This window comes from Coturnix japonica, chromosome Z (genome assembly GCF_054131305.1).
Source record: "Coturnix japonica strain WE chromosome Z, WE-NBRP24, whole genome shotgun sequence".
Lineage (NCBI taxonomy): Eukaryota > Metazoa > Chordata > Aves > Galliformes > Phasianidae > Coturnix > Coturnix japonica.
In genome coordinates this window covers 2,971,389-2,995,983 of record NC_140702.1, presented here as the reverse complement: position 1 = coordinate 2,995,983, position 24,595 = coordinate 2,971,389, and the positions used below count along the sequence as shown (strand labels likewise).

The window sequence follows — 24,595 nt, the reverse complement described above, 5'->3', positions numbered from 1 at the left end:
AGTGGAAGCAATATTCAAGATATTATTCAAATCTCTCCTGTGCCTGAGATCCCAAACTGTAATTCTTGTTCACGGAAACATTTGACTAAGCTAAGTATGTGCAGTGAGGCTGGAGTGCATGTTGTGCGTGCAGCCTTTCATGGCAGGAGAAGCAGGAACTTCTCCTAGTAGTACACTGCCTTTTTACTATGCCTTTATGTTGGAGGCTGCATCTGGATAGGTGAGTCTGCTACTCCCAGTAAGAGACCTGGTAGAGCTGACTATTGCCAGAGCTCAAAGTAAAATAGATATCTGCAAATCACACACAAAGAACAAAGGACTGCGTTGGTGAGCATATTTCCTTTGTGCCTTTGACAGTCACAGTTGTGGCAATGGTAGAGGCCATGAGGAGTCTGTTCAGGAAGCCAGGAGTACTATTCTGGGTCATGAAAAGGCAGCCAGTGGTTTGACTATCACATGTTTATGTGTTTTGATGTTTCACAGTGGGTCTTAAGTAAAAGGAACTCAGGTTTTGGTTGCCTGCAGGACAGATGTTCTTTTGGGTTCAATATGTTTGCATAGTGACTTGCAACCATGGGACTGGTGTTCAAGGACCCTCTTGGTTCCTTCAGTTCCTAGGTTCTTTCTTGCCTAGATTTGACACCTAGTTTCAACAGAAGAGCTGATATTCTCTGGTGAAGGCTATTAGTTTGGGCACAAGTGGTAACCTAAACCTGTTCCAACCTGTACATACAGACCTGCAAGATGCTCACATGTCAGTCCCTCAGTCAATACTTTTTCTTTTCTTCCCTCAGAGCCAAAACCTGTGTTTATAAACCAGGAGAAGGTGCAGAAAGAGGTGAGTGCTGCCCTGGCAGCAAGTGCCTCCCTCAGCTGTGAAGTAGCACAGGATCCAACTGGAGTAAAATGGTACAAGGATGGAAGACTGCTTGCCTCCTCCAGAAAGTTCAGAATGGAATCTGTGGGCAAAACACGGCGTCTGGTTGTGGAGCAGCTGGAGAAGAAAGATGCTGGAGAATACATCTGCGAGGCTGCTGGCCAGAAGGTGACCTTCAAGTTGGAAACAACTGGTGAGATGGGAATTTTTTTATTCCTTCTTTGCATCTTTGTAGATGCAAGGAGGATCTCCTCTACAGGCAGGAGATGTGAGTGTCAGTTATGGTGGTTACTTCCTGCGAGTCATAAAATCTGATGCTTCCAATAAAATCATGGACTCTGTTGGCTCTTTAAGGTGCTCAAACATAAAGGAGCTCATACACTTAGGGACACATCTTTTATGTGCTCCTAAGTGGTTTCTTCTTCTCCATCATCTCACAGGGTGGTGAAATTTGTTACGCGTCTCAACAACGTGGCTTATGAAAAAGGCAAAGAGGCTGTGTTCAAGTGCACTGTTTCTCCTAGTGATGCTGTGGTCCTCTGGTTCAGGAATGGCGTCAAGATTGAAGCCAGTAAGAAACTCGTGATCTCACAGTAGGACACCAACCACAGCCTCACCATCACCGATCTGACACTGGAAGATGCAGCTGAAATCTCTGCCAGTGCTGAGGGCGTAGAAAGCACAGCCAATCTCAGAGTCCGAGGTAAGGGGCTGTAATGCCCCATTGATAGGCTGTCACTGGTGCTGTGGTTTGTGGGTTTCACATGTTGCCTTTCCTCTGGTTATGGTGACGATATGGAATTTTGCTTCCTTAAATAGGGTTCCCCTGAATGCACTGGGACTGGAACCACTGTTTATATTCTTTCTAAAAAAACTGTTTGGTGGATTCACTGTGTTCTTACTGTTATTTTTTCTCACTGATCAGAGGCCTCAGTCTCATTCAAGAAGAAACTGGAGCCTAAAACTGTTGAAGAGAGAGAGACACAGTGACCCTGGAGGTAGAGCTGACCAAGCCTGCAGAAGTCAAGTGGATGAGGAACAGCATTGTATTGATGCCCAGTGAAAAAACAGAGATCAAAGCTGAGGGAACAAAGTATATCTTGATAGTTAAGGACATCTCCTTTGCAGACAGGGACTTTTACTGCTGCGAGAGTCCTGACGACAAGAGCCAAGCCAAGATCAATATGGAAAGTAAGTGGAATGATTGCAAGGTCTGTAAAGACACTGGATGTGATTTGAACTTGGTTTCAGGTCTTCTCTATGATCACAGTGGCTACTGCCAGCCCTACATGCCATGGGGGCAGGGAGACACAGCCCTGGGCTTGGACACCATTGTAATGCTTGAAAGAAGGTGAAAGAGAGGGCAGTCTTACCACTAACCCTCTTTATAATCTTTATAAGCAGTCAGAGCTAAAAGAAAAAATAAAAATAAAAACACAAGAGTGCATCTATCTATGGATGCTTTCCTTTCAAGTAAGCTAACGGTGTCTCAGCTGTAGCCCTGTACTTCTGTTCTATTTCCTGCATCCATTTGTCATGTTTGCTACGGAATGGACAAGGACAGAATTGAAGGTCTATCTGATTTTTGTCTACAAAGCCCTTGCCACCAATTGCTGCTGTGTAGGTCATCAACAGGTACTAAAAGGCTTGATAGCAGGCTTTGAGTACATAAAAGGCTCTTAGAAAGTGGAAGCAAACAATCTGTTCTCTGTGCAGAAATAATAGACCTAAATTGCAATGATAAAGATGCAAGTTCTACAACAAAAAAGCTTTTTAATGGTTGGATGACTGGATAAGTCATTTGGAGGGGCTTTGAAGCCTTCACTGTGGGTTTCAGGAAAGGTTAGTGAAATATCTGGGGCACAAAGAGCTGAGCATGTCCTGGAGCAATGGAGAAGGGCTGGATGATTTTTGCGGGTATTTTCAGCCATAGAATTTTGTGTTCTGGTGGTGTCAGTACATTCTTTCGTGCAACATGGACGGGTTGGTTTGTTGCATTGGTTCAGACTTTTGTACTAGGAGCTCAGCAGTGGTTAAAGCTCACACTTGTGCAAAGTAAACAAGCTCCTGCAATTCGTCTCTACTCTGTTTTAGCTGTGGATTAGCTTGACAGTTCCCTTCCATAAGCTTTATGGTTCCCTTCTGTAAGTCTACTTACACAGACTGAGTTGCTTCACTTGAAGTCTTGCTCCAGGATTTTGAGCATATTATTAGCAAAAATATCACAAATAATTTCACCAACAATTCTCCCCACCTATATGTAGCTTTCTTTTTTTTCACTGGAAGGGTTTACACTGGCAGATAGGGTGGGCATGTAGAAACAACCCCATTAATTCTGACAAAGCTCTGATTTCTCTGACTGGCCTTTGTTTTGTGATTCTGCATGCATGCCCTGTAGCTAAAGCCTGGATGTCTTCCCCAACATCTTCAGTCTCCCATCCTTACTTAAGTTACTCCATTGCAAATCTCTCTGCTAGTCCAAGAGAGTTTTTATTTTACCCCTTTTGTGAGGCAGCAGCTGGATGGGAAGGGTGAGATGAGTGAAGACTAGGTTGTTTGGGTGGCTTTTTTTTTCTCAACCGTCCCTTCCAACCTGAACCTTTCTCTGATTCCTTTGATGATTCTATTTCTCAGCTGCTTGTGTGAGATCTCCAACCTGTCCCCGTTGTCTTTCAGTGCGGCAGATGAAGCTGGTGAAAGGTCTGCAGCCCCTGGAATTCCCTGAGAAGGGAACTGTCACCTTTTCGGTGGAGGTGTCCCATGAGGATGTGGAAGGGACTTGGCAGAAGGACGGCGTGTGGCTGAAGCCTGCACCAAATATCATGATGGGTGTCCAGGGGAAGAAACATTCCTTGACACTTTCTTCTGTGAGCCTTGAAGATGCAGGACTCATTTCCTTTAAAGCAGAAGGCATTAATTCATCGGGGAGGCTCACTGTGACAGGTATTGGTTGGTGCAAGGTGTGATTATCTGCTCCTGTCCCAGATTACTTGAACAGCAGAACCAGCTTTCCTTCCAGCTGCAAAGAATGTTTTGCACTGGGCCATTGCCACCAGAGTATCCCTGAAATATCAAGAGGATTGTTGTAACATTGTTGTCCCTAGCACAAGTAATGATAATGTGCTCAAAACAATATGTTTTTTTGTTGTTAATGACAAGTTCTAGTAAGCATGGAGAGTAGGCACTGCCTTTCATTATTCCTTATGCCAGATGCTCCTAGAGACCTCATTCCCAACTAAATCCACATCCTTCTTTCTCCTTCTCAGAACTGCCTGTGAAAATCAGCAAACCATTGGCAGACATGAGCGTCACTCAGAAGGACAAGGTCACATTTGAGTGTGAGCTGTCCAGGCCGAAGTGGACGTCAAGTGGTTCAAGGTATGGCATGTAGTGGTATTTTCATTTCTGACTTCTCTGGAAATGAATGAGAGCCTTTAATTTCACTTCCAAGGGATGCGAGTCTGAGCTGTTGCTTGATAGCTTTTGCACTGCTCTCTTTTCTTTATGCTCTTTTACTTGCCCAGATCAGCACTCTTTATTATTATGTCCTGAGTTCATTTATCAAGTTGAAATGGAAGTTTGTTTTGTGTTTCTTGTGAACTCCTGAGGTCTTGCTGCACAAAATATTGTTGGTTGGTGTAGAGTCTTGAGCTTCAACTCTAACACAGAAATTCTCAGCCAGGATTTTGTAGCCTTGTTGTGATCTGGGTTTTAGGGTGAAATCTGAGTTTTCTTTGCACCCGACAGTGTGAGAATTTGCTCTGGCACTTTGTGTACCTCCCCTGTGCTCAGCTGTTCCTTCCCTTACTTGGGGATAACGTCATTTATTCAAGATGATGTCCCAACGGGCTTGTTAACAGTTTTCCACAGTGCTTTAAGCTGTCATAGGTCAGCCAGAATTTATGCATGTTCTATAGCCATTCCTCCATGTTGAAAACACTGCACTGTGCTTAAGCTTCAGCATATGTTCCAGTAAGCACAGTTCCATTAATTCTAGGGGAGCGGGTGAATTAAGCATAGATCTGAAGGCTCCCTTTGCTCAGTGCAGAGATGGAAGGACTCGTGGAGATCTGACTTGATACTTTCCCTTCTTAGATGGGAAGGAGCTCCATCATAGTAAAAAAGAGGGCATTACTTCCCAGGGAAATAGGAGAAGTCTCATGATTCACCAGTGTGAATATGAAGGTCAGGGAACACCCACGTGCCAAGCAGCTGAAGACAAGACATCAGCTACCCTAAAGGTTCATGGTATGTTTAAATGAAAGAGCAAATAAATCCTCTTGTGGTGTTTTGCACCACAGGATTAAATGCTTCATGGGCAGTTTGGGCATTTCTTGGTTAGTCATTTTGGATACCTTTCTCTTTCTTCTTTATGCTCAAGACAGATTTTCCCTCCATGTGTTGCACTGGTTAAACCCCAGTTTGTAGTTCATCAGCTGGCTCTGAAGCATCAGACTGGTTACTGAACACACGGGTCTGCTGTGCCCTGGTAGATGCCACTTTCCAAAGGGACGTCTGAAAGGATGCTTTTATCTGATTTCCTACTAGATGCTGTCCTCATGTGGCCACTTGGGTTCAGTGTTTGCATGAACATGAACATCTGTTCTGTCCCATGACTTTGGTGAACTCTCATTTTCTCTCTCAGTCTGCAACCAGGTTGGGTTGGTGTTTCAGTACTGGCTGTTTTATGCAGGAATTCTGCCCCAGAGGTTTATCCAAGTTGTATCCAGGCCCTTCAGAAGGAAAGGGAAATAGTAGCACAGAAGTATGAGCTGATTCTGACATAAAGAAGTGCAGACCTGGAGAGTTAAAAGGGATTGTGTGATGTTCAAGGGATTTTGAAGCAAAAATGTCCCCTAGGTAAGATTTCTGGCTGACATTCCCCATACATTGTGGGCACACAAGCTAAGGAGAGACTAGTGATGAGCATGCAGAGAAGCCAATGGTTCAGACAGGTTTGTAGTGACATGACATTGTAGAGTTCTGCCTAGTTTTCCATGGTGGAAGGTGGTGTTGTTACCAGTTTTCTTTAACATTTTTGTAGGCAACATGGCCAGTGGACTCAAATGCACCCTCAGCAAGTTTGCAGATGACACCAAGCTGAGCGGTGCTGTTGATGTGCTAGAGGGAAGGGATGCTACCCAGAGGGACCTGGACAGGCTGGAGTGGTGGGCCCTTGGCAACCTCATGAACTTGAGTGTGGCCAAGTCCAAGGCCCTGCACCTGGGTCAGGGCAATGCCAAGCACAGGCACAGGCTTAGAGGAGAATGATTTGAGAGAAGCCTTGACCCTGAGGAGAAGAGTTGGTCTGGAGGGAGGTGTCCCTGCCTATAGCAGTGGGATTGGAACTAAATGACCTTAAAGATTCATTCCATTCTATTGTTTTTCTACCCTTAATTTTGCTTGAAAGGTTTTAGAATAAATGAGATTCTGGTTTCCATGAAAACTGTTTGCAGGGAGCTCCATTGTAGCTAGTAAGTCTATGTTTAAGTTCAAGGCCAATAATGCTTTTACTGTGTTGAAGAGAGAAATGACGCAGGAATGGATGATGGTTTAGAATAAAACATAATCCTACTTATTTTCTATGCAAGTATGTGTAAGGAAAAGATGCTTGACTCAGTTCTGGAAATACCCTGACAAATATATCTCTACTGTTTCACAGCTGGAGATATCAAGATTGTGAAACCAGTGGAAGATGTGGAAGTGAATGAGTATGGGAGTGCATCTTCTGTCTGTGAGATTTCACACGATGAGGTTCAGAGCCAGTGGTACAAAGATGACAACAAGCTGAAGGCTGATGACAACATCAGAATGCGGCAAGATGGTAGGGTGTAAGAGGGGGATCTTTCTCCTGAGTGGGGGGTTGGTTGGAGATCAAACAGAAAGGACATCTGAAATGAAGTGAAGAAGGTTCAGAAGGGAGTTCCCCTTTTGTTTTGGGACTGAGGTTAGGGTGGAACAAGTGACAGGTGGGAAGCTTAGTGTGGGAAGTGTGATGCTATCCCACCATCCCACACTGCCAGGAGCAGGTAGGAAATGAGTGCAGTTCTTTCCAAAGTGGGGGTGAACAGGTCAGTCAGTTCACCTCTCCAAAGAGGTTTTGTCTGACAGTGAGTGTGATCCTTCTGTATCAGGTACTTTGAAGGTGACGGCGGCCGCATTCGGTCAGTCCTTGTAGAAGCCATGTTTAGATTCTGCTTTGGTGGGGATGTGGATATGGGGGAATGGGTGGTTTCATTGACATGAGAGAACAGGCAGTGATGCTGTGAAACCAGATGGATGATGCTCAGCCTGGCCATGTTCCTCAGAGCTCTTTGCTCAAGGAAGCCAAGTGTGGTTGTGGGTTTGCTCTCAAGAGCACAGTTTGGTAGGGATGAGTTGGCGGTTGGACTAGATGACCTTAGTGGTCTTTTCCAGCCTTAGTGACTCTGTGGTTCTCTGCTTCAGGAAGGACCTACTCGCTGACTTACACACGTGTCCAAGTCAAGGATGCAGCAGAAATAAAATCTGTAGCAGAAAAAGTGCCCATCTTACAGTGAAAGGTAATTATGCTTCTGATGACGATTTTGCTTAAATTATCTTATGTTATAAACCAGCCAACAACTTTTGCTTTAATGTCAAGGAAGTTAAACACCACCAGAACCTTTCACAGAAATAAAAACTCCTAGCTACTTACCTTTCTGCCCACAAAATATGCAGCTTGTCTTTTGGGATTTACTTTTGCTAAGTAAAACAGATTATTTTCTTAGGAGGTTGATTTTCTACCTCTAGACTTCAGATTTGTGTTTGAACGTTGAGGGATAAAAAATATAGCTTGACTTCTTCTTCACTTTCTCTTGCTGTTCGAAAAGAGCACAGTTTCTTTTTTTTTGTTTTTTTTTTTTAAATACAATGTTAGGGTATATATATGATGTTAAGTGTGATAAAGAAAAGGGAGACATTTGAGTTAGCACAGTGCTCAAGAGTTCAGTCCCCAGCTTTGCCACTGTTATAAGGGCAAGAACATCCTAGAAGATGAATTTCTACTAAGTTGAGTCATTACATTTGAGCTACAGAGACCTTTACTAGGTGAAAACTTGTTTTTCCGAGCTAAGTTGCTGTATTTAATCAAAGTAATTATGAATGTCCGTGTTTCATTGAACCTCTATTCCATCTTGTAATGCGAGGAGTTTGATATCGGGATGGGAAGGTCATGGTTTGATTTGGATGTTGGACTGGGAATCAGAAGATCTGGGCCCTCTTCAGGTTGTCAGTCTTACTGTCTGACTTCATAACAACATTCCTTTCTTTCTATTCTTTGTTTAATGATCTTTTAAGGCATTTTGAGCTGATAGGTGTAGTGTTCATGTGCAGTAATTCTGACGTGAGTAAGTAGGTTGATAATGTAAGGGTTTTTTACATTCCTTCTAAATCTCTGCTTTCTCTTGTTCCATCCTTCTTAAAGAGCAATCCATTAATCTAGTAAAGGAGCTGTGTGATGAAGATGTGACTGAGCTTGAAGAAGCCAAATTTGAATGCGAGATATCCATTCCTTCTGTGAAACCTCGCAGGTGGTATCTACGTGGGAAGTCTTACAGGCTGGTAGAAACTTGATTATGCAGCAAGGAGGCACCATCCACCGGCTGACCATACTGAAAACCACCACTGATATCATAGGCATTATTCAGTTCTCAATTGGCAAATCCAAATCCACAGCCAATCTGCTCATCAGAGGTAACATATCCTGGCTTGGTTTACATCATGAAGATGGAGAATTAATTAATGTACAGTCTTCCTTCACTGGAGTCTTTGAAATATTGTGTGTGTGTCTGGAGGGTCTGCTCCATTTCCAGTTCAAAGCCGTTGGACACTAAATGAGACAGCTGCATCTCAGTAAAAGATCTGTATGAATAGTTGTGATGTGCTTACTGTTCAGATCTACAGAGCTGAGGTTTTGTCCTTGGCTATACCAAAGAAGTCAAATCAGGTGAAATTAATTGTATTTCTGAAGTAGACAAATTTAAGTTTGGTAGCACCTAAATTTGATGCAGTTTGTCATTGATTTTATCTGAAAGAAACTTCCAGGCTTTTTATCTGCTGTTGTCCCCAGCGTAAGAGTCTCCATTCACATCCTAAAGTACTTGTTATATTTTCAACTCACTCTTATTTGAATAAAAGCCTCAACTGGGAGCAATTTAATAAGCACAGAACAAGAGCTGGACCTTGCATTTGGTAGATAATATACAGTATTACTTTATAGAAATGTAGTCAATGGCATTCCCTATAGACAATCATTTGTTTTATCTTTAGAGTGGTTCAAAGAACCATTGTGAACATGACATTAATTGGAATGGAACAGACGCAAGAGACTTTCCTATTCTTCCAATTGTCCTCATCCTTTCTTCTCTTCCACCCCTGCTTTTCAGATTACCATATACAAATCACCAGGAAGTTGGAGGACAAGACAGCTTTGGAATGTCATTCTGTCATCCTGTCCTGTGACTTCAGGCCTTCTCCAAAGGTTGTGAAATGGTTCAAGGGCCACACACCCATCGAGCCCTCTGAGAAGTACAAGATCAAGAGGGATAAGCATTCAGCAGAGCTCCAGATTCTGAAGCTGAAGCCCGATGATGCTGGTGTGTACAAGTGCAAGGCAGGAATTGCTGAGACTGAGGCCACGCTGACAGCTGAAGGTATGAGCAGGGAGGGTGGCCTCTGCCATGTCCTATTTCACCTCAGATTTCTATTCTTGAGGTTGATTTCTGCCGTTCTCTCCTGCTAACTTTATAAATGTATAATCTTCACTGAGAAGATTACACAAAGATCATCTAGTCCAACTATTCTACCACATCCCAGTATGCTTTATAGTAACAGTGGTAACAGTTCACCTTGTTTCCCCACAGCCCGCAATGTAGAAGTAACGAAGCAGCTGCAGGATGTGGAAATTGAAGAAGAGAGCTCTGCTGTCTTCTCCTGCGAGCTGTCCCATGATGTCGAGGACGTGGAATGATTCCTGAATGGCAACCTCCTTTACACCAACAATTACAATGACATCAAGAACGTTGGCAATTGCTGCACACTGACAGTGAAGCAGGTTAAGCCTGAGGATGCTGGCACAGTGACAGTGAAGTCAGACAAGGTGTCAGAAAGCGCGCGCCTGAAAGTGATAGGTGGATCTGATCACAGCCCTCCTGGATGTAAGAGATGCTAAGGAGCTCCAGTTCATTCTATTGTGCAGCAATCCTGCTTCTAAAGCTCACCTCTCTGGGGTGACAAGTCATCAGGGGCTTTCTTCCAGTGGAAGGTTCCATTGCAGCAGATATCAACGAAGGAGGATGGTTTTGGTGTCCTGCCAAAGCATTCCATTGCTTTTTATCATCATTTTACTTAAGGAGAGTTACAGGAGCAGATTTTTTTACTGCTTCGGTGCCATGCAGTGTCAATGCTGTTGTCTGCAAGGATTTATGACTGCAGGGAGAGATCATTCAGTGTGTGTTTTGCCTCTGGAATGACTAATGACCAGGCTGTGAGCAACCCGATCTAGCTGTGAATGTCCCTGTTTATTGCAGGGGAGCTGGGCTAGATGGCCTTTAAGGGTCTCTTCCAATTCTAAGGATACTGTGATTCTAATCTGCTCTCCCCAGTAATTAAGCTCTTTTACTCTACGCGCTCAGAGTTTGAAGGATTTCCTCTTTCTCCTTTCTTTTTCATTTGGTGGATGTTTTTTCCCCAGTGTAAACCTCTGATGTGTGAAATAGAAGATAGATAAAAGGAGTCAATAAAGAGGAAAATCAAAAGTGTTCAGCAGCTTATCCTCTTAATACTGTGGCCTGCTGTATGAGCTCTGCTCCACGTGAGGGCAATGCCAGCTCTCCAGCTTTAGAAGAGCTACATCCCAATTTTTTCATATGATATCAGTCCCACCCACGGCAATGCAGGCTGTCCCTCCTGTTCCCTGTATTCTCCTACTGAATACTTGAGAATTCCATAAAAATCTGAACACAACTGGAAATGTCTCAACTTCTGTATCACGTTGTTCTGTTTTGCCTGTTTAATTGCAGAGAAGCCTGCTGTCTTCATGAAGTGTTTGAATGATGCTTTTGTTGAGGAGTGGGGTGTGATTAAATTGGAATGCGAAGTCTCTAAAGAGAAGGTCAAACCAGTGTGGAAAAAGGACGGTGTTGTGCTCACTTCTGGCAACAAGTTTGAGCTGCTACAGTCTGGGAAGACCCTATGTCTCCTTCTCCATGACCTCGAGAAGTCAGATGCAGGTTTATATACCTGTGATATTGGCACTGATGTTGCCAAGTCAAATGTCGGCGTTCAGGGTAAGTACTGTGGAAAGTGAAGGAGTGCTAAAAGCACATTCGGTGTGGTCACTATGTCTTACACCTATTCCCCCACGAGCCTTAATAGTTTCTACAATAGAACTGTATTTCTGCAATTTAGCGCATTGATGTCTGGAAAATTCCCATTGCTTTTGAAGTAAATGTATCTCCTTTTGCCATGAAAATCACCAAACACGTCAAGAATGTCCTGGAAATGCTTCCTTTCTAAATATCCCTAAAATGGAGAAATGGTTTGAACACCAGTAGGGTAGGATGGTAACAAATGAGCTAATAGAAACAATTAATTTCTTGTCATAGGCAAATAGCTTTTTCTCACGCAGCATCCTAGAGTTGTCCTCTCTGTTAGGTTTTTCCCTCTGTAGCTCATTGAATCTTCATTGTGCTCCATGGACTGAGCTGCTCTCCTTGTAGTTCTTCCAGAGCAAATCCAAGAGATTCACGTCTCTTTTTTTTTATAGCTTTCTGGTAATTCTGAGTGGAGAATGTCTTAGAGAATACATCAGTGAGGAACGCAGCCATGTTCTGCAAATCCTGAGTTAAAACACCAGTACTGCTTCTGGTCACAAATGCCTTTTCTCCATATAAACCTCATACTAACCTATCTCTTATCTTCCAGAGCTGAATATTGGCATTAGCAAACGGCTGAAAAACACTGAAATCCAGGAGGTAGAAGATTGTACTTTTGAATGCATTCTGTCCCATGAAAGCATTGATGAGTTCAAGTGGACACTGAATGGAAGCAGAGTGGAAAGTGGTGGGCGATTTAAAACTTCTAACGTGGGTCGGAAATAGACTCTCCTTATCAAAATTGTGACTCCTACTGACACTGAGGAAGTCGATTTTACTGCCCGTGGTCTAACCTCCAAAGACTCTCTGTCTGTGAAAGGTAATGAGATGGGAGAGATTCTGGGGTCTGATTCCTTCAGCTGTCTTCTGATAAGATTGTTGTGAGAGCTAACTGATAATATGGTTAAAGTGAATAGCAACCTTCTACTTGAACCTTGAAGCACTGCGAATTTCTCTTAAAATAAGTAAAAAAAGGAACCATTTTACACAAATGTGAGAACTACCCAAAGCACTGGGGTAGTGTTGGCAATGGGCATCTCACTACAGCTTGTTCCATTAACAGTAAATCAGGAATGATCTGTTGAGGGAACTGTGAGAGCAAATATCCTCTAAGTATAAGCTGAAGGGATGGCCTTCACATCATCTAGCTGTACAACAAATTCCTATCTAGAACATGTGCATCTGAGAGCATCATCTGAGTCTCCCAGTGTGATCAGTGGAGAGAAGGAAGAGGCAGATTTCAGACATGGTTCATCATCCTCAATGTGGTAGATTTAAGAGAGAATAAATGGTGCCTTGAATTCTATTGTCTGTACTTTGCAGATTTCTTCTGGCTGTAGGATGGCCTCTGTTGCAAGTGCCTCTCTAACTTATCTCCAGCATGTAGATGTGTGTATTTTAAGACAGGCATCCTACCCTAAGTGTATGTCCCTCAAAAAGCTTTTTTTCTTTCAGAAAAACCTACTGAGGTTATAAAACAGCTGGAGGATAAGACAGCAGCAGCAGGGCAGGACATCAGCCTGAGCCGTGAGCTGTCGAAAATAAATGTGAACATCAGGTGGTACAAGGATGGCAAAGCAATCAGAAAAAGCCAGAAGTACGACTTGCAGCAGGAGGGAACTGGGGCCATTCTGATCATCCATGACTCTACTGCCAAGGACAGCGGGGAGTACACCTGTGAGACAGAGGACTCTGAAACAAAAGCCAGGGTCACTGTGCAAGGTGAGTTGAAAAGCACACTGGGGATGGCATGTAGAGAAGTTGAGGTAAATATCTGCAGCCTGTGGGTGGTGTTTTTCTCTTCTGTTTCCTTGAGCAGGATCAATTCTTAGTTTTCAGAATTAGTGATGGATTAAAATCTTTTCCTTAAAATAATCTGGAAACTGAATGATTCTCCAGTGTGATGTGGATCTGGGCAGCCTGGTCTGGTGGTTGGTGGCCCCTTGGCAGGGGGTTTGAAACTAGATGATCTTTGTGGTCCTTTTCAACCCAGGCCATTCTATGATTCTGTGATCATTCTATGATTCTATGATCCTGGGTGTCAGTGAGCCAAGAAAAGATGGCAATCTGAATTAGTCTATATTGAATATGTGTAGTCAAAATTAGATGCAGTTGATCAGATGAGATCGTACCAGCGCATGTATAATGGTATTAAACTTTACAGATATCTTCTGGAATTATCAAGCCTATGTAAATGGGTGGACTCTGTGGTCTTCTTAGACCCTTTTCATCTCTATGTGATGTTCTAGAAGTGAGGGCAAAGGAGAGTCAGGACACCTCTGTATGCTTGGGACTTGTTGTGGTAACAAATCCCTTTGTCCTACAACCTCATTCCCCTTTTTTCCTTCCAGAAAATGCTAATTATTAAGGAACTTTCAGATCTGCAAATTGAAGAAAGTGGAACTCCAGTTTTTACATGTCAGAGCGAGAAAGGCTCATCCTCTGTCATATGGAGGAAAGGCATTGCTGAGCTCAGGCCTGGTGGGAAATACGAGATGGCACGGAAAGGATGAGACCTGCAGCTGAGCATAAAAAATCTGGAGAAAAGTGACAGTGACGTGTACACCTGTGACACTGGTGATGCCCAGTCCAGAGCCAACTGGTTGTACAAGGTATGTGTGAGAGCCATATGACTGCACATCCTGTTTCTCCACTCCCAAGACATTATCCTGGTAGAATTTGTACATTTATGGCAGGTCTTTGGGGCTGCAGCTGTCTGGCCTGAATAGCGGTTCACAAGCCATGCACAGAGTGAGCTGCATGGAAAGAGAAAGAACTACCAACTAGAGCAGTGCCATTGAGAACTTTATGTATCATTAAAAACCAAAAATGCTGATGTACGGTGAGGCTGGTGACCCAGAAATCAGTGTGAACTTTCTATCTCTGACCTTTCTGAGTTAAAAATCGTCCTCCAAAGTTCTAGTCAAAAATTCCCTGATGCTGCATTCTGGGTAGTTGTCACGGTTTAAACAAAAATCTGCCTGTGTCCGTGACAGGGGGGCCACAGGCAAGCGAGGTGCTAGAAGGAGCTGAACCTCTGTCCCAACTACTTCAGAAGCAGCCCGAACCCCCTCATACACGGCTAAGATCTCCTTCTCAGTTTAAGCATAGCGCTCCTCAGACCCTTTATATGCTTGACTCCAAAATCCCAGGGGTCGGCCTCGGGTCTCTCCTGAGGCTCTTTGCCACAAACTCCAAGTGGGACCTTTCTCTCCAGCAGCAGTGTAGAGGATGTTCTTTACATCCTGTCCTGTCTGTACTGGCCCCAAGGCCACGGCATGGGCTATCTCTTGTTTTCTCTGCTCAAAAGCCTGCTGCTGCTCAGGACCCCATGAGAAATTATTATTCTTCTGTGTTACCTGATAGAGGGGGCTCACTATGTGGCTGTAGTTTGGGACATGCATTCTCCAAAAGCCCACTACTCCCAGAAAAGATTGGGTCTCTGTCTTGTTGGCGGGCGGAGACATAGCAGTGATTTTGTCAGTCACATCTGCTGGGATGTGTCAACTCCCATCTTGCAATTTTACACCTAAGAACTGGATTTCCTGGGCAGGCCCCTTCACCTTGCTGCGCTTAATGGCAAAACCAGCTTGCAAAAGAATTTGGATTATCTATTTTACTTTCTTGAAAACCTCTGCTGCTGTATGGCTCCACACGACAATATCATCAATATACTGCAAGTGTTCAGGAACATTACCCTGTTCCAAGACAGCTTGGATCAACCAATGGAAATGGTTGGGCTGTGCTTCCACCCTTGAGGTAAACGGTTCCAGGTATACTGAACAGCTCTCCAGGTAAAAGCAAACTGTGGCCTACATTTTGCAGCCAATGGGATGGAAAAGAAGGCATTAGCAATGTCAATGGTGGCATACCACCTAGCTTCTTTTGACTCCAGTTCATACTGGAGTTCTATCATATCTGGTACAGCAGCACTCAGTGGAGGTGTGACTTCATTCAGGCCACAGTAATCCACTGTCAGCCTCCATTCTTCACTGGCTTTACGCACTGGCCATATGGGGCTGTTAAAAGGTGAGTGAGTTTTGCTAATCACTCCCTGATTCTCTAATTGGCCAATTAGCTTGTGAATGGGGAGCAATGAGTCCCTATTGGTGCGGTACTGCCGTCTGTAAACCACTTTGGTGGCAATTGGTACCACTTGGTCTTTTACCTGGAGCAACCCCACAGCAGAAGTATCATCTGACAGACCAGGTAAAGCTGACAACTGCTTAACACCATTTGTGTTAACAGCAGCTATCCCAAAGGCCCGTCGATACCCCTTGGGATCCTTAAAATATCCCCATCCTAAGGTAATCGATACCCAAAATACATGGAGCCTCTGGACCAGTCACAATAGGGTGTTTTTGCCAGTTTTTACCAGTGAGGCTTATTTCGGCCTCCAACGTAGTCAATTCTTGGGAACCCCCAGTCACTCCATGGATATCTATTGGTTGTGTCCCTTGGTGACTTGAGGGCATTAAGGTGCATTGTGCAGCAGTGTCCACAAGGCTTTATATTTCTGTGATTGTGATGTGCCAGGCCACCTAATCCGCACAGTCCAGTATACTCTATTGTCCCTTTCCCTGCCCTGGCTGGGGTCAGGGCCCCTCTATTTCACTCGTGCCTGAAGTGCAGAAGTGGATGAATTACACCACTTCTTCATATCCTCCCCATGATTACACAGGAAATACAACAAAACAACACGCATGGTCTTATTAGTAGTCATAGTCATTTGCTTGAATACAAGGACGTCTCTTTTTTATGGTTGAGATTTTCGATGATATGGGTCGGGAGGAACTCAGGTTGTTTAGCTTTCTCAATAGACAATCGTGGGAATCCTGGTCTCCATCATCTGGTACCACCGTGGAATCATCTACATCAGGCACAAGTGAAAGAATTACAATGCAAAACAGCCACCAAGGTGAACACTTCCAAAAGGGGGAAAGTTCCAGTTGCTGCAAGCCACCGAGGTAACCAGTAAAGGGGCTGGGAACCAAGGACAGATCTTTTGTGTCACTCACCCACCTGTGCCACCTACAATGAAGTAGATGTCATTTTGCTGGAGTCCATCAATTCCATGTCCATCATTTCCCAAAAGCGAAAGAATATGGAAGTAACCACCTGCAGAAAAATGAGCAATTTCATTGCCTATTTCTGATGGTGGCAATGAGTTCAGAGGTCACACTTAATTGATGGTGCTTGCTTCCGTTCTGACAAAGGCTGTAGTTGCAGCTGACTTCCCGAGGCTGCCATACATGGTGGTGACGCAGCCTTGGGCTTGTGCATTTGCATGACTCCCACCTTTCCTTTCTGTGTCTTGCAGGTCAGCTGGTGCTGGAAGCAGCCGGTATCTGAGTAGGAATGAAGGTAAATGCAGGAGCAGCTGCTGAGGGGAGGAAGGAAGTCCATGCTAATGAGCTCTGGAGCATCTGCGGGTCCGGTACCAGAGGAGGCAGCAGTGATGCAGGAGGGCACGTGGTGAGTGCGTGGATATGGTGGCACAAACGCGTGTGTGTACTGAGGAGTTGGGTTGCACACAGGTGCACACAAAGGGGTGTTTGTGGAAGGTGTAGGCAGGTAGGTGTTCCCAGGGATGGTTTGCACACGTCTGTGAATACAAAGGAGGGCACATGATGCGGTGTGTGCATGGAGGTGTGCAAAGCAGGCAGGGTGGCACACAGGTGTGCGTGTGCATGTGGATAGGGGAAGGCTGGGGTTGCAGGTTGACCTGTGCTGAGGTGAGTGGGGGCTCACGGTGTTGCTCAGTGGTAGATTTGTTCACACTGAGTGCTAACAGGAAACTCGCACACCCTTTTTGTTTCAGCTGTGCCAGCGCTGTGATCCCTTGCTGCAGGGATGGGGTGTTGGAAGGATGGTGTGCGTGCTGAGCTCCCATCTCTTGCAGGAATCAAGTGTAGAGCAAAAGGGATGTTTGGGCCAGGTGACTGTAAGAAGGCTGGCTGCTTTGGATGGTGGCAGCAGATGGAAACAGGTGTTGTTGTGACCGTTTAGCTTTTAACAGAAGTCAGGGGTCCTGCAGCAAGGACAACTAGGTTCTCAAATGGCTTCAGATGTGCACACCGAGTACGTCTGTCCTGCAGTGCCATCTCTGCTTTTCTGTGATGAAAGCATTTTCATGACCACGTGTTGGGCCTGTTTGCTTGTAGAAGGAGGAATGTTCGGTGCAGTTCTCACTGAGAACTACTGATAGGATTTCTGTGTAATTTGAATCATGAGTGTTAGCACAGTGAGTTGAAGGAGGGCCCCGGAAGCAAATTTGGTGCTGTTGAAGCACTGTGTGATGAGCAGGTGGGAGGTAACAAGTGCTGGCAGGTGTGGAAACCACTTCGGGATTGAGGTGTGGAGGAAAGGAAAGGCGATGAAGGAGCTTGAAGGCAAAGAGCTTCCTGGGGAGGCTTGGTGCTTGCTTGCGACTCTATCCGATGAACTTCATGTTTGCTGGTGTCCATCCGGGGTTTCTGGAGCAGTTTTCATCCGAGGGTCTGTCTGGTAGGACTGGGGCTTGAGCCAGGCCAGGGCGAATCCAGTGTGCTTTGCTCTTGTTCTTAGTGCATGTTTTTCCTCAGGAGGGCAGGTGGCAATCCTCACGGAGCAAGACCTGTGGGTGGGGTTTGCAGAGAAAGAGTTCCAGCAGGCCTTGTGTGAGACCCATGGAGCTGCAGCGAGGCTGCATCTTTGTAAAACAAGGGAAATGCACAGAGATCTGAAGGTGGGTTGTCGTCTCAAGTTATGCCGGAGGGGATGTGCGTGCTCCTTTACATATGCGTTGTCTGCCTGCTGTAGGTGGGTTGGCTTAGAAAGCTGATACCGTGTTTCTGTTGTCGGGAGAAGCGAATATCAGCTATTCTCTCTACTGAAAGGTTTAACAAAAGAGCCTCTCCTTGCTTCTTAGCGTATGAATCACAGAATCATAGAATCACCAGGGTTGGGAATGTCCTAAAAGATCATCCAGTCCAACCGTTCTCCTATTACCACTAGCTCCCACTAAATCACGTCCCTCAACACAACATCCAGTCATTCCTTGAACACCCCCAGGGTGGGTGACTCCACCACCTCCCTGGGCAGTCCATTCCAGTGCCTGGCCACCCTTTCTGAGAAGTAATATTTCCTAATGTCCAGCCTGAACCTCTCCTGCTGCAGCTTAAAACCATTCCCTCTAGTTCTATCAGTAATGACACGAGAGAAGAGGCCAACTACCAGCTCACTGCAACCTCCCTTCAGGAAGTTATAGAGAGCAATGAGGTTTCCCCTGAGCCACCTCTTCTCCAGGCTGGACATTCCCATCTCCTGCAGCCTCTCCTCATATGGCCCCATTGTGCTCCAGACCCCTCACCAGCTTTGTTGCCCTTCTTTGAACACGTTCCAATGCCTCAGTGTCTTTTTCTCAGTGAGGGGCCACAAACTGGACACAGAATTCGAGTTGTGGCCTCACCAGTGCTGAGTACAGGGGGACAGTCACCTCTCTGCTCCTGCTGGCGTCACTGTTTCTGATGCAAAATGTATGTAAGTGTCACATGTGTGACATCCTTTTTGATGGAGTTCTGTGACTGGAGTTCAATGGATTTGAGAGCTGACTTGAAGCCTGTGGGCATCACCCAGGAGTTGGGGTGAGAGGATGAGGCGTAGGAACAGGAACCTCTTTGGTCGTTATTAACTCCCAACTTTTTGGTCAGGAATCTCTGTGTGTTTCTTTATCATGTAAAGAACAGAGTCATTGTGCAGCTTGTGAATGAATTGATTCATGCCTGCTTATCGGTGCTTTTCTCTACAGGGAGCTGCAATGGAAATGGACACTTGTGGTCCACTGTCCAGCCCCCTCCCGTGTTGGATTTTCTGGGCTTTGAGACACGTCTTCCAGATGCACTTTGTGTTATTTCTGATGTGTTGACCTGGTGTGCTCCAGCCCCAAATGAGGATTCAAATACTACCACAGCAGTCAATTGGGACTGTAGTATTTCTTGCTAAACAGAATTCGTGTGCACCCTTGTCTTTCGTCTGCACAAAGGATCTTGTAATCATCTCTGTCTGTGTTTCTTTTAGACCCAGAGATGGAGCAGAGAGGAACACAGACTTGGGTGGATCTTCATTCAGGAGCAGGGACACGTCATGCTCATCTGAGGTGTCTGGCTGACAGCAAGAGCAGAGAGGTAAGTTTCATAGGGTCGCGTGCCCATTTTATTTTATTTTTCATTCATGATGCATAGAGGCGTTCCCCAGACAAAGTGAGCATTTCTCAACTGGACTTTCTAGAAATGAGCTAGGCAGTGAAAATGGGTTTGAAGCATTCCTAAGAGCCCCGCAAGAGAATGCTGAGAGTTAATCTGGCACCCTCCTTTGGAAACGTCCGTTGTCTGTCAGCTCTTCAGCTGTGCCCTAACACCTCCCATTGCGCTGCCACACCAGGATAGAATTCCAAGCCCACACTGAGTCCTGGAATGTTGTGGTGCCGTGTTGGAATCAGATGTGACCACGTGGTCTTGGCTCCCCGCCTTGTGGGGGGTCATGGTGGACCAGGCTGTTGGCCGTTGGTGATGTCATAAGCGGCTGGAATGAGGGGAGGAGCGGTGCGTTCTGTGTTCCTTTGTGGGTGAGCTAGTGGTCGGAGTGGTTGGTTGCGTTGTTGTTCTTGTGCCTTTTGTGCCGTTAGTTAGTTAGTTTTGTTAGTTAGTTAGTTTTGTTAGTTAGTTAGTGTTGTTAGTTAGTGTTGTTAGTTAGTGTTGTTAGTTAGTGTTGTTTGTTAGTGTTGCTAGTGTTGTTAGTTAGTGTTGTTAGTTAGTGTTGTTAGTGTTGTTAGTGTTGTTAGTTAGTGTTGTTAGTTAGTGTTGTTAGTTAGTGTTGTTAGTTAGTGTTCACACTTGCTGTGATGTGTGCTGCGTGCAGTGAGATCAGCCGTGAGCCTGATGTGGCGGCGACGGAGGTACAGTATGAAGCTCTGGCCAGTCTTTGTTCCCTGTGTTGAGCCATTAGAAGGAGCTGCAGATGTACTCTCCTGCAGGAAAGAATGGGCCAAAAAGGGCCTGGCCAGCTGTCTGCGCCAGTGCCATTGCTGATTAGTCTGGGTAGAGAGAGATGCATCTTTGCATGGCCTGGCAATGCACGCCAGGAAGGGAAACAACTGTGATGAGATGTGCAGCTCCTTCTGAAGTGCTCCTGATAAGGACGGAGCACATTTGCTGCAGCTTTCTCTGCAGATGTGCTCCTCACCTTGAAATCCTCCTGGTTTGTCCTCAGCTCCTGACCACGGCCTGTGCTCTGTTTTGCAGGCTGATAACATGCGGGAGCCGCAGCTGGTGCGTGATATGTCATCTATAAACGTACCAGCGATTGCGGCGGCCCATGTTATCAAGAGCCACGTCGCCCAGGGGCCGGATGAGCTCTCTCTGGAGGTAAGGAGTTACAGGCATTCCATGCTGTTGTGCACAGAGAGTAGTATAGGGTGTGAACACCTCAGGAATACTCCCTGATATTTTGTGTCGTAGAAAAAGGCAGTCGTTTGAGGTGTGCTGAAGCTGGGATTGACGTTTCAATCTCTTGCAGGTTGGAGATCTGGTGTGCATCCTTGATATGCCACCAAAGGAGATGAGCCCCTGGTGGAGAGGGAAATGTGGCTTTGAGGTAGGCACACGTTTTTGACTAGAGAGCACAGCTTCAGTAGAGTCGGGAATCTCCGGTTGGAGCTGCTCTGCCTGCACAGGATGGCTTCTGGACGCAAACAGTTGCCCTGTGTCGGTGTCAGAGGACCTTCCCTTTGGCTCTGGGCTTGGGCTAATGCCCATCTGTCTTTTTGTTCTTATTACAGGTTGGTTTTTTCCCTGGTGACTGCGTGGAGCTCATCAGGGGAAAACTTCCCGATTCCATCCTCAATTCCTTGCCAGAGCCAGGTACATATGTTACATTTGACAGCACGGGTTAGTAAAATGGGGTCAGAACATGGCTTTCAGGGGTTTCGTTAATGCCCAAGTTGAGCAAGCTTAGCAAGAGGACTGCATTAAGCTCCTTAGGCACCTCCAGGGATGGGGAAAATTCGTTCTTGCGTGTCCTTGTTGGGAACGTTCTTCCCATGCACTCAGCCTCGTCCAACCAAGCCAGGCCTGAAATGAACTGGTTTCTTTGTTTTGTTGTGCAGTGCCAAAGAAACGGGGCAAGCTCATCACCCGCCTTCGTTCTCTGGTGAAGGCCCGGCCCAGGAGAGAGAAGCAGCCGGAGCCTTTGACACTCTCCGGATCCATGTCGTTGCTTGACATCGTTGAGAGGTATTTAGCCAACAGGACTTGAGGGCTGAGCTGTAGGAATGGAGACATCCTCTGCTGTTTGAAACAGAGCGCGTTTCTAAGCTGTGTTTCAGCAGAAAGCAGGCAATGCCAGGAGCAGGCAATTATAGGCAAGGGCTCGGTGCAGCTCTTCCCTCACCCTGCACCACGACTGACAGCATGCTCTGTTTTCTCTGCAGAATGAGTTCTCCCAGTAAGAGGGCAGAGTCAGCAGCTTGCAGTTGGCGTTCCTGCTTCTGCCTGGGCAAACCATCCCCTGTGGCCAAACGCCAACTGCAGAGCAGTGCCAGGGAGCCCTCTGAAGCTGAAGTCTTGGTCCTGGCAGGTAAGGGTGCAAATCCAGCTTTCAAAACACTGCTTGTCAGCAACACAGGTAGAATTCATGCTTTCAGTGGGCTTGTACCTCCTTCTGGCGTTCAAGCCCATGCCTGACATCTTTGGTTGACCCCTGTCTTTCCCAAATGAGTCTCTTGTCAACACAAGAGCTGGACCTGCACAAGGATCACTTTCCAGACAGTGACACTGTTGCTCGAAGCCTATTTGCTTCTGCCCACCACCACTACATAGCCAAATGGCAAGAACCTCCTTCATGATTCATCTTGCGAACGTTCAACACTAACCGCTGTGCATCTACTCCTTCCTAGGTGACCCAAGCCCTTGTGTATCCCCAAGACGCAAGGCATGTTACGATGATGAATCTTCCATCAATGAAGAGTTGATACTAAGCACAGGATGCTGCAGTTCGGATGAAAGCCTTCCATATAACATCAGCTTTCAAGAGAAGAATGTCATCATTGTTGAAGCCCTCATCCATCCCATCCCTACTGAAGCTGCTGACCTGAGCCTGCCAGACACCTCAGCCACCAGCCTGGACTCAATGCCTCTGCAGTGCAGCCCACCCCACTTGCAGCCCGAGTGCCCTGACAGCAGCACCACCATGCAGGCTCAGGTCAGCGTCACCGAGGAAAAGCCAAACATCTTGGAGGGGGAGGTAGAATCAGGCCAAGAGTCCCAGGCTCCAGGCAACAGCACGACTTCTGAGCCACTCTCGTGAGACAACAGAGGATGAGTCCCACCGTTCCTCCAGACTCACACACCCTCCTTTCTCCTTTTGAATAAAGGTATGCTTGTGCTCAATCTGCGCCTTGACTGCATTTTGAGTTTTCATTCGCAGAGATTGGGATGAGTGCAAGAAACATCAAGGCAGCTCAGCTTGCAACGCTCTGTCTGTGGTGTGCATGCGGCTGAGATCTGGGTGTGTTCCCATTTTGCCTGACTTTGGGATGCCTGCAGCGAGAGCTCTGCTACCATTCTGTATGGCAGCAAATAATCTCTAGCATCCTGGATGCTGCTCATGAAAAACCCAAGCTTCCCGGCTGTGGCTCTGTGATGCTTTTCAGGGCCTTTTGATGCTCTTGGACGCCGTGGCTGCTCCCTAACACCTCTGTCCTCCCACCGTTTCCATTCCTGGCTCCCACCTGTGAGCTGTCCCTGCAGATCATCTCCAGCCCTGCCATCATCGCGCTGCGGCAGGAGGAGCTCACCCTGACCAACATCAGGCAGTGCTGCCTGCCTCTCTCACTCTCTAGACCAAGTGTAACTACACTGTCGTGGAGACAAATGCTTTCTGTCACATCCTCCATCCCTGCAGACATTTACTGGTAGGCGGCTCTTGCAGAAGATTCAAGCAACAGAACCTTTTGCTCAGCTACAGCACACGAATGCTACAAAAGCAGAAACAACCCTCAAGCTCTGGGTCTATTTGTCTTGCAAAGGCATGAACCGACTGCATTTGATGGTACCCCCCATCCTTGATTTCCTTCCCTGCTTCTTGTCTGATGGCACTGCTGAGCCAGGAACAAGCTGCCCAGTGTGGCAGAGCATGGTGCAGAGCTGTGCTGGGACCTCCTCCCCTTCCTCTGCTGCAGATCAGTGCCCCACATGTGCCATCGGGATGCTCTGGCACGGGATGTGCCTCCAACCCAAAGCTCCTTCCCACCTCCCAAGGAAAAGCAAAGCATCCCAAGCATCTCCAGCAAAGCTGCCCAGCAGACAGCAGGGAATGCAAACAGCTTCTGGCATTGTGATTTATAATGTACTAAAAATTAAGAGAGATGTCTGGAATTTTGGAACCCACTACTTGCAGTTGTTAATCTGTCCAAACTGGTCTGGTTTGGAATGCCCGCATCCTTCTTGAATTGCTCTGCTGTTAAAGGCGGAGCAATTCCTACAAGTGCCATGGCCCCACTGTTGTTCTAATTCTTGTTTCTTTGTTTTCCACACACTGCTTTTCAAGCCTCCTTTTTCTTTACAGTCCAAGTGAGAATTGCACTGTGAGGTGTCTGAACCTTGTTGTGCCTCTACATAAATAGAACAGCAGCAAATCCTGGTTTTAGTACTACACTAAGCTTAGTGGAAGAACAATTCAATGAGGGTTATATGCTTTCTCTAGGACGATAAGGTTTTTTTTCCTGAGGGAAAGAGCCAGCTTTTCATGGGCTATATGTGGGCTTTGGCAAGGGCAGACAATCCAGTCTGTCAGGAAGCCATTTGAGGTGCTTCAGGTGTGTAAGCTTGTCTTTTTGTTTTTCAGGCAGATATTTGGAGCATGGGTGTACTGCTGTATGCTCTGCTGTGTGGGTTTTCCCTTTTGATGATGACAATATGATGGCACTCTAAAGGAGGATACCCGTGGGTATCAGTGGTGCTAGAATACACTGAGAAGGGAAATAGCTGAGCTTGACAAGAGGCCTTGCTTTTCGGATGGCAGAACATGCTGAGCTGTGGGTAGAAAGGCCTGTCTGCTGAATATTGTCCCTGTTTTTGCTGCTTTGTCTACCAGTATTTTGTGGATTTCGTTCTACACTTGGTTGGCCTATGTGGCACTGTAGCTTGATTCTATACCAAGATAGCATACAGAATTTAAGGAGAAGTATTTTTTGCCAATGGGCTGCAGTTTTTGTATCTGGTTCTTCAACTGGCTGCTCCCTATACTATCTGTAGTAAAAATAGAGACACATCATTTGATTTCCCAG

At 46.0% G+C, this 24,595-nt stretch overlaps 1 protein-coding gene and 1 long non-coding RNA gene across 2 annotated transcripts; both read left to right on the top strand.

The window, feature by feature from the left end:
* The first annotated feature begins 6,078 nt into the window (after positions 1-6,078).
* On the top strand, positions 6,079-8,468 carry LOC146753491 (uncharacterized). Its single transcript, XR_014940004.1, has 3 exons — positions 6,079-6,701; positions 7,325-7,419; positions 8,322-8,468. It is a non-coding gene; the product is annotated as an uncharacterized LOC146753491 (long non-coding RNA).
* Positions 8,469-20,658: 12,190 nt separating this feature from the next.
* On the top strand, positions 20,659-23,290 carry LOC146753490 (rho GTPase-activating protein 32-like). The gene is made up of 6 exons (XM_085529374.1): positions 20,659-20,675; positions 20,769-20,787; positions 21,089-21,170; positions 21,416-21,542; positions 21,740-21,885; positions 22,205-23,290. Exons 1-6 carry the CDS (start codon positions 20,659-20,661, stop codon positions 22,612-22,614), a joined length of 801 nt encoding a protein of 266 aa, XP_085385500.1. The 3' UTR covers positions 22,615-23,290.
* The last annotated feature ends 1,305 nt before the right edge of the window (positions 23,291-24,595 follow it).